General features: G+C 39.4%; 1 protein-coding gene across 1 annotated transcript in view; it reads left to right on the top strand.

The window, feature by feature from the left end:
* Nucleotides 1-15,443, top strand: part of PARP4 (poly(ADP-ribose) polymerase family member 4) — a 66,828-nt gene that overhangs the window by 41,540 nt on the left and 9,845 nt on the right. Inside the window, 6 exon segments of the mRNA XM_045869119.3 lie at nucleotides 1,105-1,236; nucleotides 2,042-2,127; nucleotides 5,386-5,551; nucleotides 6,457-6,503; nucleotides 6,650-6,728; nucleotides 10,309-10,446. Coding sequence (XP_045725075.1) covers nucleotides 1,105-1,236; nucleotides 2,042-2,127; nucleotides 5,386-5,551; nucleotides 6,457-6,503; nucleotides 6,650-6,728; nucleotides 10,309-10,446 — 648 coding nt within the window.

Genomic DNA, 15,443 nt, shown 5'->3' with positions numbered 1-15,443 from the left:
TCCACATGGCTCCTCTGCTGGGTGCTCTCTGACCTTCTATGATGGGTCAGAGTCACCCAGACACCCAAGAAACCCTGGGATCCTATAGGATCCTTTTGGGCCACAGCCAGCCTCCAGTTCCAGGGTGAGCCTGGTAAGCGGGTGGCTGTCACCAGCCAATGAGGCCTTTGTTTGCAGAACTGTGAAGATTTGATCTCCTGGAGGGTGCTGACTGTTGATTTGAGGACAATCACATTGTTTAAATATATGCCCCTTAAAATATTTTTCTCTGGTGCAGCACATACACTAGGGGCAACCCAGCTTACCATAAATCCAGTTGTGGACAGCATTATGGAATAAGTTTGTTTCCTTTATTCTTTTATTTTTCATTTCACTTTTCCCAGAGATTATTGATGACAAATTGCTAAATATTTTTTCCTTATTATTGCCACATGTTTAAAATGTTAGTGTTTATTATATGTCTAGGGTTTTTAAAAAATTTGCAATTGTTTAAAGACTGGCCTTTTCTTAAGCAAGGGAGTAATGTGATAAACAGAGTCCATTTGGTAAAATTAATCTGGTAAGAATAGAGACAGCAGGTAGGAGTGGAAAAGAGTTGATTCAGGAGTTGTCGACAGGAAGAGATGAGGATAGATGAAAAAAGCTGTGGAGGGCTATGTACAGAGAGGTAAAGGAGGGAAATGTCAAGACCTGAAAACAGACCAGATATAAGAACTATTCTGGAGTAATGTCTGGGCCCACGTGACACCAAGGAGGGATCAAGACCCACACATAAAGAGGCTATCTTGTCTTCTTAACGAAAGCTGCATTGCTTCTGTTAAGCCAGTGTTTGTAATATTGTAATACTAGTGACTTTTATTCCAGCCAAGGATGTATGAATCACCTAAAGTTGCAGCTGGTACGCTTTATAATGTGACATGGACTCTACATTGCAATCATAGAATGCTCTAACTCCTGAGGCCAGGGTTGGGAATTTGAGAGACATGATAAAAATTCAAGGAATTTAAAGAAAATATACATAATAGTTTTCATTAATAGTTGTTCCTGAAAATGTTGTTCCATATTGTTTCATCAAAGTATATGGATTTTTTTTTTCTTCTTCAGGTCACTGTTTTTCAGACATACACCAATCAAAGTTCTGTGCCCATTGAGGCAAGATATATTTTTCCTTTGGATGATAAAGCAGCTGTGTGTGGTTTTGAAGCGTTCATCAATGGGAAGCACATAGTAGGAGAGGTAAGGGGAGGAAATGCACTGTGACTGCTCTTTGGATTCAAGGTCAGTTTCCCATTTACCCAAATCTTCCTCACCTGAGTCCCCATAGCTATAAGGTTGAATAGCAGCCTTATCATAAAACAGAAATACTCTTTGAAGAACCAAGCATTTAAACATAGTTGGCTTCCATTTAAACATCCCTCCCTGATTAATTGGTTTCTGTCCCTACCTGTCCAGTGTTCATCAGTCAGTGCCTTGTAAATTCTTTGCCTAGCATTTCGAAACAGAGCAATTTCAATATCAAAATTTTAAGAGAGGCACAATGGAAAATTGGTAAAGCCTTTATATAGTTTTGCAAAAAACTGATCCTCTGCATCCTGCTGTAACAGTCAAATTGATGCGACAGTCGCCATTGTTAACTTTTTAAGAAAAGTTGTACCAAAAGAAATAATAAGTGATACAGTCTTTGTTTATTCTAAGGATTAGCCCACAGTTGCAATAATAACTCGTATTTTGTTAAATGTAGTATAAACTTTATTATTTTTGTTCAACATAAAGTCCCAATCAAACTTTTTTTTTTCACTGTTGACTCTGAAATATTTTGGTCCCAACTAATTAAAGAGATTTCACTTTAGTTGACCTTTTCTGATTCAAATTCTTACCAGATAGGTATATTTTAATGATCACTTTATGTAAGTTTCCATTCACCTTAGGCTTTTAGTTTTCTGGTTCTGCCTAGGTTTTAATAAACATTGATGAAGTTTTTCTTGTTAAAGTCTGAAATCATTAGTCATATTATGACTGGTATAAAAATAATCTTTTCCAGGTTAAAGAGAAGGAAGCAGCCCACCATGAATACCGAGAAGCCATCAGTCAAGGCCATGGCGCGTACTTGATGGATCAGGATGCACCCGAATGGCTTGATTTATCCATTAGTCAAGCATACTTACCAGAAGGGAGAAAGAGTTGGAATATGACTTGAAACATGAAGTCCATAGTAGAAGCTGGGATAATTTCTGCTATTTTAGGCCTAGAGTTTAACTTGTTGTTAGCAAGGGAAGGTCCAGCTGGTCAGAACCGTTTGACTTACCTAAAGGTAGGAGGAAACAGTGTCGGTATTGCCAAACAAATAAGAAGACCTATTTCTGTCCTTGGGAACTGAGTTTCCCAGAAGTGACAACAAAAAGAAAACATTTGGGGGTACATAATCTTCATCTTCTGATAAAAGAGTGTAATATACAGTTGGCCCTTGAGCAACACAGTTTTGAACTTTGGATCTACACTGGTAGGCGGATTTTTTTCGTTAAATACAGTATGGCACTGTAAATGTATTTTGTCTTCCTTATGGTTTTCTTTTCTCCTGCTTACTTCATTGTAAGATTTTAGTATATAACATATAACATACAAAATGTGTGGTAATTGACGGTTTATGTTATCAGTAAGGCTTTCGGTCAATAGTAGGCTATTACTAGTTAAATTTTTAGGGACTCAAAAGTTATAAATGGATTTTTGGCTGCACAGGGGTCAGCACCTTCATTCAAGGGTTCACTGTATATACATTTTTCCTAGGACTAAGCTTATCTAGCAATTTATCCAGTTTTCACCAAGTCATATCCCAGGAAGACATTTCTACAGGGTCCTGAGATAGGTCCAGATTCTTTTCTTTCTGATTAATTGCTTTCCTAGGGATAAAATATGGAGAATTTGAAAGAAGGAACAGCTATCATGTCCACTAGATTTCTTTTCTTAAATATAAGATGCTTTAAATATGCCTTTGGCAGATACCAAATTGCATGCAGTTTGTAATCATTATCTCCAGTGTAGATATTTAGTTGTTTTTGAGGACAGGGCCACGTGCTTCAGATATTACCTCTGAGGATGGCACATTGCCATAGCATCGTGAAAATTTGATGTTGGGTGGGGGGAGTTACTCAAGATTAATATAGAGTTAAAGGATAAATGATTGCTTTTGACATCTAAGATAACAATTTGCAGAATGGAAATAAGCAAGGAAGAGGTCATTGTTAAACAGGTAATAATGCTACCCCTGGCGAAAGTGTATATATAAAAGCCTGGGGTTCATTTAATAGGCTGACGCTTAACAGTGTGGGGTTATTGTCATAAATGAAATGGTCGGCATATTTCCTCCTTGATGCTAATATATTTCCCTAGGAAAATGATCCACAGGAAAACAGTCTTCACAAAGGATATTACCTATGGATAAAGTCTGGTCAGAACCATTGCTAACCAGAGCCTTTGGGTCTCCCAGAATGTATTTTGCCATCCAGTGACTATGATGTCCTCACTCTAAAATATATTATATTAATAATATAATTATATAATGTATTATATACATATTATGTATTATTACATATGTGTTATGTGTTTAATATATAAATTATATATTCTCTATTTGCTAATAGTTGGGAACATTTTATATATATATGCACACACATACACATATATACATATATATATACATGTAAAATGATATTCTTCTATACTTGGCAACATTATACGTGTGTATATATAAAACATAATGTATATTACTGTATTACATATTATGTTATCGTTTATAATATATATAATGTACATATGCTATATATATTATATATATGATGTTCCCAACTATCAGAAGACTAGCAAAGTGGCTTTAGACATCCAAGGGACTGAGGTGAAAATGATTTGTGATTGAATATTATGTAGGGACACCTAAGATTTCAAAACTCATTATATCAGAAAGGAGGACAAAATTGGAAGAAATGTGTCTTGCACTGAATGGTGCTCCTCACGCTCCTCACCTACATGAGTTCCCCCCATATGCACCAAGATGCTAGCCTACTGGGAGCCCTTAGGGGAATCCCCACAGTTCCAGTGCCTCATCGTCCTCAGAGGGGCTTGTCACTCTTTGTAATTGAGTTCACTCGGCTGCCTTGAAACTCAGCCTCCTGGCAGGTCAAGACAAGTTACAGTTTTGTAGATTATCCGGCTTGTAACAGCAGTGACATCTTGCATCTATACCCTACACAGAAACCCCACACTATTATGTGGCAGTCTCTCAAATGAGACCCAGGCTTTTATGCACTTCTTTTAAGGACAAGCACTATGAACTGTTCAAATAATCATCTCTTCATTGTTTATCCCTTCACTGGAATCCATTTCTTTATTGGATATTCTTGCAAATGGATATCCTGGCAAATGGATATCCTTGATATCAAAAGTAATCATTTACCCCTAAAATTTATATTAATCATTAGTATTATATGCTCCTAAACATAGTAAGTTTCATGGCAGTGCAGCCAAGTGGACTGGAAGATATGCTTGGGGTGTTAAGAGTTTCTCTGTGTAGGTATCAGAAAAAATAGATCTAGCCTCCCTTTTTTCTGCCCTAGCCAGTCATGAGCTTATCTTCGTATGCAGTGATTATAATACCCCTTTAAAATAAAATGAAATACATTTCCTAAAAAATAAAATGATGGGGCACCTGGGTGGCTCAGTCGTTAAGCGTCTGCCTTCGGCTCAGGTCATGATCCCAGGGTCCTGGGATTGAGCCCCACATCGGGCTCCCTGCTCAGCGGGAAGCCTGCTTCTCCCTCTCCCACTCCCCCTGCTTGTGTTCCTGCTCTTGCTATGTCTCTCTCTGTCAAAAAAATAAATAAAATCTTTAAAAAATAAAATAAAATAAAATAAAATACAATAAAATGATGAATAAACTACAGGATAAAGGGATAAAGTGAGGCCCAGGTTAGTGAAAACTGCTCTAGCTCTACGGCTGCTGAGAGGATTGCCGCCAAGTGCTGTGGAGGTCAGAGAGGCTACAGGTTCTTCAAGAAGGGGCTATATGGAGGCTGTCTGTGCAGCAGAGTCCTGCAGGCAGGGCCTCTGGTGTAGGGGACAGAGGTGACGCTCCCCAGTCAGGGCAAGGTCCTGCTCCCAAAGGGCCTCCTTTCCTTCTGCCCCCTGTAGATGTCACGCCAGCCCTACCCCTGGGGACCGGAAGCAGTGTTCTCCTTTAGCGCTGCCAATGCCCATTTGTCTTGTAGATTCTATGCTCATTTTATGAGGAAGAGTCTGGCAGACTGTAATTTAAGTGGCTCATGTAATAGGGATTAACTAGCATAGAATGGATGCACTTTTGAGTAGAAAGTTGAGTAATGTGTTTCTGTTTCAGGATGTTTTTACTGTTAGTGTTGGAAATCTACCCCCTAAGGCTAAGGTCCTTATCAAAATTACCTACATCACGGAACTCAGCATCCAAGGCAGCAGGGCTGTCTTCTTCATGCCCGCCACCGTGGCACCCTGGCAACAGGACAAAGTTTTGAATGAAAACATTCAGGTTTGTATGCTTAGAAAGATTTAAAGAAGTTTTTTTTTAGTGGTTTATTGATAGGGAATTTAAAAATATCTAAAATAATCTAATCTTTCCAGGGGCACCTGGGTGGCCCATTGGTTAAGCATCTGACTCTTGATTTCGGCCCAGGTCCATGTTCTCAGGGTTGTGAGATCAAACCCTGAGTTGGGCTCCATGCTGGGCGTGGAGCCTGCTTAAGATTCTCTCTCTCCCTCTTCCCCTCCTCTCCCACTTCTGTCTCTCTCCCTCTCTAAAAAAGAAAATAATAATAATACATGAAAAAAATCTAATCTTTCTGGCATGAAGTCAATTTTACTGACATTTCTGCGTTTAGATACATGTAATGTTTGTAAAATGAAAAGAATAAAGACACAGTTAGGCTCAATAGGTGTAATATTTTTATTCTGTTCAGTCACTTAAAAAATTTTTGTGTCTGTATTACATGTTCATTATGAAGAATTTAGATAAGCATAAAGAGTGCAAATAAATCAAAGAGGAAAATTTAAACAATCCTTAATTCCATTGCCAGAGATAGTAGCCCAAAGCTACTGGTTAACGCTTTGTTTCCCTTTTGTACATACTTATATAAATTGTGTGTGTGTATATGCATATAGAGGTATGATGTATATGTGTATGTGTATACCCACATATAGAAATATAGTTCAAAACCTCTGTTAAATTGGTCATAAATTATCCCTGATATCAGTTACATTTTAGAAGTTAACTGTCATTCCATGAGCAAATGTTCTGTGTCTCACTACTCAGAAGTGAGACCAGCTGTCTTGTTGCTCCTGTAGATTGTGCTCTTGGTAACATTACATTCAGCTTAGAGTTCTCATTGTGAAACTTAGTAGATACTTAGTTATACATATATATTTTTCTTTTAACAGGATACAGTAGAGAAGATTTATATAAAGAAAATAGGAACAAAACAAAGGTTAGTACCAAAAATATAAAACCTCTTCAGACATCCAGTGGACATTAGTTTTATGGTTTCAAATTTTACTTAAAATTATATAAAATGACAATAAGTATTTGTTTAATATTTAAGATCATAGACAACTTTTTCTTCTTTTTTGGTAGCTTCTCTTTGAGTATGTCCATTGAGATACCATATGAGATTGAATCCATTTCTAGTGATACACATAAACTGAGACAAAAGGTTAGCAAATCTTTGTTTTATTTTTTAGGAGCTTTTATTTTAGCATTAGTTTTATTTTGTCAAGGCAATACATGCAGGTGGTTTAAAAAGTTAAAAAATAATGCTAACAACAGGGGTGCCTGGCTGGTTCAGTTGGTGGAACATGCAACTCTTGACCTCGGGGTTGTGAGTTTGAGCCCCACATTCGGTGTAGAGATTACTTAAAAAATAAAATCTTAAAAAAGAAGAAGAAGAAAATAATGCTAACAACGGCTTCTCACAAGAAGCAGCAGCCTGGTTCTGCCCTGCCTCATCCAGACCAGCCTCTAGAGACAGTGAACCACTTTAAATATTTTACCTCCTTTCTGGTGGCCTCCAAAGTTGTAAATGCTCAGGGTTTTTTTACTGCTTGTTCTTGATTCATGTGATTCAAAATTATTTTTTGATTTCCCGTTGTGGTAGATGAAAATTTAATTCTCTTATATCTCCACTAACCTCACTCAGACATAGCTTAAAACTCTTTAGAATACTATTGGTCACTGTTGAATGCTCCCAATAATTCAGATAATGTTTTTCCCCTGAGACCTTCCTTCCTTCTCTCTCTCCACTCCAGTGCAGCTTCATTACCACACGACAGCTGTTGTCCCAGGGCCTTTCTTTATAATCTTCCTTTGTAGGGCTTTTCCTCTTTATCCTTTTTCTTGTTTTTTTCCCCTCCATTTGGCAGAGCACAGCTTCCATTAATTTCCTGAGCTTGTGGGCAGCAATGTCTGGAGCTATCCTTATTCCATGTGTGAATGCTGATCATTTGCTGAGGTGTTTAATCCTGGGTTGAAAGTTATCTTCCTCAGAATATCAAAAACATTATCTTCTAGCTTCCAGTGTTACTTTTGAGAAGTTAATTGCTATTCTTATCCCCCATTCTTTGTATGTAGTCTGTTTTGTTTTGTTTTGTTTTAAATTCTTCAAGAATTTCAGATCTCTTGGGGTGCCTGGGTGGCTCAGTCGTTAAGGGGGTGCCTTCGGCTCAGGTCATGATCCCAGGGTCCTGGGATCGAGTTCCGCATCAGGCTCCCTGCTCTGCGGGAAGCCTGCTTCTCCCTCTCGCACTCCTCCTGCTTGTGTTCCCTCTCTCACTATGTCTCTCTCTGTCAAATAAATAAATAAAATCTTTAAAAAAAAAAAAAAGAATTTCAGATCTCTTTATCCCTGGTATTCTGAAATTTCATAAGAATATGATATTTAGGGGTGCCTGGGTGGCTCAGTCATTAAGTGTCTGCCTTCGGCTCGAGTCATGATCTTGGGGTCCTGGGATTGAGCCCTGCATTGGGTTCCCTGCTCAGCAGAAGGCCTGCTTCTCCCTCTCCCACTCCCCCTGCTTGTATTCCCTCTGTCGCTTGTCTCTCTCTGTCAAATAAATAAATAAAATCTTAAAAAAAAAAATATTCATTCATTGTGCTGGGAAATTTTTTAATATTTTTTAAAAATAAATTGTTCCTCTTTCCTTCATCTTTTGCATTGCCTTTCAATCAGGTGTCCCCTGGATTGAGCCTCTTGTTTTCTCTCTTTTTCTCTCCTGTTGACCATTGTATTGTTTCCTTGTTCTACTTTCTGGGTGATATTTTCAATTTTAAATTCCATTCTACTGAAATTTGTGTTTTAGTTCTCATTTTTTAATTTGTAAAAACTCTTTTTTGTTCTGTAAGTATTCCTTTTTTATAGCATCTTTGTGTGTTTCATGGGTGCATTATCTTCTCTTTCTTGTCTCTCTGAAAACATGATATATTTTTTCTTCTCTTCCCTGTGTTCTGCCTTTTTTCTTTGAGTTCCTTTTTTCTTCTTCTGGCTTTTTCTTTTTTCAGTCTCTATATTTTGTGTTAGAGGCTTTTCCTCAAATGCCTGGGTGACCTCTCTGTGTTCATCTCTAACTGAAACACAAGAAAGCTAGTTAGATGCTCTGAGGTGGGTGAAGCGAGTGGACCAAAGACCCTGCCCTAGAGGCCCAGGCAGCTGGCTGGCTGTTTGGTGGTGAGTCTCATGGTGGTGGTTTAGCCCTTCTGTGGTCATTCAGAACACCTCTAGTTATTCATAAAGTATGACTGGGGAGAGTGATTGAGAGGCCCACACGTTAGGATGCCACCTTTGACTTCATTCCCCAGTTTGCAGCCCTATATTCCTATGCTTTTTTATGCCTCAGATTCCCCAGTGTGGATGCTATTTGCTTGAATTTCTCTAAGAAATGAATCTTTAGTTTCCTTTAATGAGAGAACAGGGTGCTAACTGTTGGTGCTAGCTGCTTGGCTACTTTGGCAGAGACGGGGCCTGCCTTAAGTCAACCACTATGTTCTGCAGTACCCCCAGGGTATGAGCCTTACTGGGTTGCTGTAGTCCCCCACCAGACCCAGGTAGTAGCTTCCTCCACTCCAGCTGAGTCACTTGTCATGCCTCTATCAACTTTCCATCTTTTTAAAATTTGTTGACATCTCTCAACTGCTGTTGTCTTTGATCCTATTCTCAATATCTTTATGGGCTTATACCCTTTAATTGGTTCCTTTTTATGGTAGAGAATTTTAGGATTTTGCTAGGAATGGAGGTAAACACATACATTTAGTCCATCCTGAACAGGAGACCCTCTGCATCAGATAGCTTCTGCTGTGTAACAAATAATCTTGAAACCTTATGGTTTAAAACAACAACATTTGTTATTTCACACAGTTTTGTGAATTGGCTGGGCAGTTCTAATGGCCTGCACTGGCTTGACTGGGACAGGATGGTCTAGAATGGGCTTATTCTAATACCTGGCAGTTGGCCTGGTGTCAGTTGGTGTGATAACCATGTCTCTCTTCATCCAGCAGGTTAGCTCAGGTTCATTCATATAGTTAGTGGAAAAGTTCTCAGTAGCAACAGAGGAAGGCAAGCCCCATTGCACCAACGTTTTCCAAGCCTCTTGCATCACATCTGCCAATATCCGATTGACCAAAGCAAGTCACATTGGCCAACTTTGGGTTCAAGGGCAGAGAAATAGGTGCTACCTCCTGACGGGAAGAGATGCAAAGTCACATTGCAAAAGGGGCAAGCACACAGGGATGGAAAGACTTTATGGCCATTTTACAATCTATCATATTGCCTTTATTGTTTTAAAGCTTATCATCCACATTTTCAAAAGTTATTTTATATTTATGAAAACTTAATTTAAAAATAAGGCATAATTATAAGATTTCTATTGAATTTTCTATTTTTACTATTTTCTATTTTTACTATTTTACTATTTTTACTACACTAAGTTCTAGTGTACTTACTGCTATATCCAGATAGTTCTACCTGAATACATAGATCTATAATCTTTGGATCCAGGATTTGAAACTGTCCCAGACTTCTCAATTGGTCTGTGTACATCAACCTTAGCATTTCAGGAGGGTAACTGATATGATAATGGTCATGACTTCTAAAAATTTCATAATTTTGAATTTATTACTACCTTGTTGATTCTTGATGGAGTTAGATAAATTATGCAAGGGTTTGCCACTGACAGGTAACTGCAAATCGATCATATGGCATTATTCCATTATTTACTATGTTGTCATTGTTGTTTGTTTTGTAGCGCACAGACTGCAAAGCTGTAATTAGCACCATGGAAGATAGCTCCTTAGACAGTGATGGATTCTCTCTTCACGTTGGTTTGTCTGACGCATATCCCCCAAGAATGTGGGTTGAAAGACATCCAGAAAAAGAAAGTGAGGTATAGTTCTTCTTACTTAAAAATGGGAGACACTGGGCGCCTGGGTGGCTCAGTTGGTTAAGCGACTGCCTTCGGCTCAGGTCATGATCCTGGAGTCCCGGGATCGAGTCCCGCATCGGGCTCCCTGCTCAGCGGGGGGTCTGCTTCTCCCTCTGCCCTCTTCCCTCTCGTGCTCTCTGTCTCTCATTCTCTCTCTCTCAAATAAATAAAATCTTAAAAAAAAAAATGGGAGACACTATTGAAAAAATATTTCAGAATAGATTAATTAAATTTGGAAATTACTGATAGTTCTGAAAAACTAGCATTACAAAATGAGCTCTCACCACCCCAAGATTTTACAACTAAAAATACTTATGAAGTCAGGCATGACAAACTTATGAGGTTTCAACCAAGTCCCTCATGTGGCATGTTTCTCTATGACTGTAGTTTCTACCTTAATCCCCACCAAAACCAAAATATGCCTTCAGACATTACACTGGTTAGTCTGTATATTTTTATAGTTTTAAAATATTAATACTGTAAAAGTAGATACAAAATTATTTATGGCCATAAGACAATTTGTGTGTCTATGATGAGGAATCTCTTCATATTAGAATAAAAATTGAGAGTGACATCAGCAAGATGGCCAAACAAGATGTCCTTTACATGTATCCTCCCCCAATAACAATTATATGACATCTATCCACAGGCAAAGTGCCGTGTGGGAATTTTGGGGTCCAGTTAGGAGATTTTGAAACCCCAGTGCAGCCCAAGACTAAAGAGAACCATTTTGAGAAGGCAGGTTTATCCCCAGGCAGCTGACTTGCTGACCATGGTCCTGGCTGCAGACACCATCTGTGCCCCCAGATATCCTGAAAGCACCCTCTACTTGGCTCCAGCCTCCTAACAGTCATAGTCTATAAGCAGACCCGTGATTCCAGGGACCCAGCAGGAGACACTTCCATCTACAACCCTGAAGATTCTGAAAGGGCCCTATTCTCAGCTCTAGCCCCCTCCTAGCTGCAGTCCACGAGCAGTCCCATTGGCATAGGACCTGTTGGATACTCATGTCTGCACCTTGGGAGCTCCAGAAAGGGTCCTATATTCTGCTTCAGCCCCTCCAGCCATGATCAGAGACCACTCAACCTACCCGGAGACCTCATGGGAGACATCATCATCTGCACATTTAGAGCCAGGTCTGCAGATCTCAGTTGTGGCTGTGAAACCTGAAACAGTTCTGCAGCTTAGTTCCAGCTCCTCTCAACCTGTAGTCCAGGGTCAATCTTGCCCTCCCAGGGACTCATCCATCAACTAGGCAGGAGCCTTCTCAGGGACCTAGTGGAAGCTGCACCCATCCACACACCTGGTAATAGGTCTGCTGACTGAGGAACTGTGGATTGTGAAGTGGCATCTTGTCCCAGGCTACCCTACTGAACAAGGTACTGAAGCAGTCCCAGCCACCCAGGGACCAGACATGATCCACACCTGTCTGACCCCTGGTAACAAGAATGTCAACTGCAGACCACACCATAGACCCAACAACAGTCTTGAAATTGACTTCAATCCTGCACAACTATGATTCCAGAGGTAATCCCATCAGCCAGGGAGCCTGCCACACTAGTCTGTAAAAATTAGTCTGTGTTTGCTCCTTCAGGTGCACAGATACCAATGCAAGGTTTATGTGGATCATGAAGAATTAGGCAAACATTACACCACCAAAGGAAACTAATAAAGCTCCTGTAACTGACCCCAAAGAAATGGAGATCTATGATTTGCCTGACAATTCAAAATAATCATCTTAAGGAAACCCAATATAATATAAGAGAACATGGAAAAACAACTAAATGAAATTAAGAGAACAACACATGAACAAAATGAGAAGTTTAATAAAGAAATACAAATCATAAAACAGAACCAAACAAAGTCTGGAGCTGAAGAATACAATGACAGACTGAAAAATTCAAGACAGAGCTTCAACAACTGACTTGATCATGCAGAAGAAAGAATTAAGACAGACATTTGAAGTTAGAGGAACAAAAAGAAAAAGAATGAAAAAGAGTGAAGAAAGCCTACATGAATTATGGAGCACCATCAAGCAAATGAACATTTGTATGACAGGCATCCCAGGAAAGGAGAGAAAAGGGCAGAAAGATTATTTAAAGAAATAATTTCTAGGGGTGCCTGGGTGGCTTAGTTGTTAAGCATCTGCCTTTGGCTCGGGTCATGATCCCAGGGTCCTGGGATTGAGCCCCGCATCAGGCTCCCTGCTTGGCAGGGAGCCTGCTTCTCCTTCTCCCATTCCCCCTGCTTGAGTTTCCTCTCTCACTATCTCTCTCTCTGTCAAATAAATAAATAAAATCTTAAAAAAAAAAAAGAAAGAAAGAATATCTAAAATTTTCCAAAATCTTGAGAAAGATGGACATCCAGGTGCAGGCAGTTCAAAGGACCCCAAGCAAGATCAGTTGAAAGATGATTACTCCAAAACACATTATAATCCAAACTTTAAAAATCAAGGACAAGGAGAGAATTTTGAAAGCAGCAAGAGAAGAATGGCTCATCACATATAAGGGAACCCCCCATAGGGCTATCAGCAGACTTTTCTGCAGAAACCATGAGGTCAGGAGGGAGTGGGATGATGTATTCAAGGTGCTGAAAGGAAAAACTGCCAACCAAGAATACTACTCTTTTGGGTTCCTGGACGCAATTCCAAGGGGAAGAGGGGGGTTTCCCCACATACCACCATGTAAGTCCAGGATGTTACCTTACTTCTGACCAACTAGCTATAAATCAGAGATTCCCACAATCCCTTCCTCAGTTTTGATTAACTTGCTAGAGCAGCTCACAGAACTCAGAGAAACATTTTACTTACTAGAACCAGTTTATTACAAAAGCATATAACTCAGGCATAGCCAGATGGAAGAGATACATAGGGCAAAGTCGGAGGAAAGGGTGCAGAGCTTCCATTCCCTCTTCAGGCACATCACTCTTCCACATCTCCATGTGTTCCCCAATGTGGAAGCTCTCCGAAGCCCATGCTTTTGGGTTTTTATGGTGACTTCATTACACCAGCATGATTGATTAAAATCATTGGCCATTGGCAATTGATTCAGTCTCCAGCCCCACTCCCCTTCCAGAAGTCTGGGGGCAGAACTGAAAGTTCTAAGTCTCTGGTCACATGGTTGATTCTCCTGGCAACCAGCCCCCCTTCTTAGGCGGCATCCAAAACTTGCCTCATTAACATAACAAAAGACACCTTTATCACTCTCATCACTTAGGAAATTCTAAGGGTTTGGGGAGATGTAAGCCAGGAACAGTGGGCAAACACCAAATACGTATTTCTTATAAATCACAATATAGCATAAACCCAGCAAAACTGCCCTTCAGAAATGAAGGAGAGATACATTCCCAAACAAAAACTAAGGGAATTCATCACCACTGGTCCTGCCTTATGAGAAATGGTAAAGGGAGTTCTTAAAGTGAAAGAATGCTAGAGAAACACAAGCTTCTAGTTGTGGAATGAATGAGCCATGGGAATAAAAGGTACAGCATAGAGAGTATAGTCAATTCTATTGTAATAGCGTGTGGTGACAGATGGTAGCTATACTTGTGGTGAGCACAGCATAACAAATAAACTTGTCAAATTGCCGTACTGTACACAGGAAAGTAATATAACATTGTGTGTCAAGTATACATCAGGAAAAAATAAAATAAAATATCCTGTCAATAGATGCAGAAGAACTGTTTGAAAAATTCAACACCCTTTCATGATGAAAGCTCTGAACAAACTGAGTAGAAAGGGAACATGCCTCAGCATAATAAAGGCCATATATGACAAACCCACAGCTAACATCATACTCAATGGTGAAAAATAGAGCTTTTTCTCTAAAATCAGAAGTAAGAGTGCCCACTCTCACCATTCCTATTCACTGTAGTACTGGAAGTCCTAGCTAAAACAATTAGGCAAGAAAAAGAAATGAAAGGCATGCAAATGGAAAGGAAAAAGTGAAATCATCTCGGTTTGCAGATAACATGATCTCATATATAGAAAACCCTAAAGACTCCACTAAAAAACTGTTAGAACTAATAAACAAATTCAGGCAAATTGTAGGATACTATAAGAAAACTATAGGCCAATATCTGGAACACACTGGCAAGTGACACATTCCCATTAGAGTCTGAGATCTAGAGAGAAGCATGTGCCTGAGCCTAGGGGGGTTTCATCAGTTTTTAGTGGGCCACTCTTTATTCTCTGTTACTTTAGCCCAGTTACATGTCCATCATTTAGAAAGATTGTGTGGGTAGGTTTTGGATTGAAATTTTGTTGTCTTTTGGCACATAAAGTAGTATAAGCATACTTGTTTTATTGTGCTATGTTGTATCATGCTTTACAGGTACTATGTTTTTTACAAATTGAAAGTCTGTGGCAAGTCCTTTGGTGCCGTTTTTCCAATGGCATTTTCTCACCTCATGTCTCTGTGTCACATTTTGGTAATTCTGTTGAAGACTGTTGAAATAACAGCAAAGGGTTCTAAAGACTGTTACATAGACTTACTTGACAAAGCAACAGCAGGGTTTGAGAGGAACGACTTCAATTTTGAAAGAAGCTCTACTGTGGGTGAAACGCTATCAAACAGCATCACACGCTACAGAGAAATTGTTTGTGAAAGGAAGAGTCAATTGATGTGGCAAACTTTAGTGTTGTCTTATTTTAAGAAACTGCCGCAGCCACCCCAGCCTTCAGCAACCACCACCCTGATCAGGCAGCAGCCGTCAGCCTCAAGGTGGGACCCCCCCCTCACCAGCAAAAACATTATGACTTACTGAAAGCTCGGGTGATGATTAGCATTTTTTAGCAGCAAGGCATTTTTTAATTGAGGTATGTACATTTTTTTAGATAAAATGCTATCGCACATGTAATAGACTACAGTATAGTGTAAACATAACTTTTATGTGTTCTGGGAATCCAAAAAATTTATTTAACTCACTTTTTTTGCAATAGCTGCTTTACTGTGGTGGTC

The sequence above is a fragment of the Mirounga angustirostris genome, unplaced genomic scaffold (genome assembly GCF_029215605.1).
Source record: "Mirounga angustirostris isolate CCGP_5_RB_7025 unplaced genomic scaffold, mMirAng1.0.hap1 SCAF_3, whole genome shotgun sequence".
NCBI classification, from domain to species: Eukaryota; Metazoa; Chordata; class Mammalia; order Carnivora; family Phocidae; genus Mirounga; species Mirounga angustirostris.
Note: the sequence above shows the minus strand (reverse complement) of the source record. Positions and strands in the feature narration are given on the sequence as shown.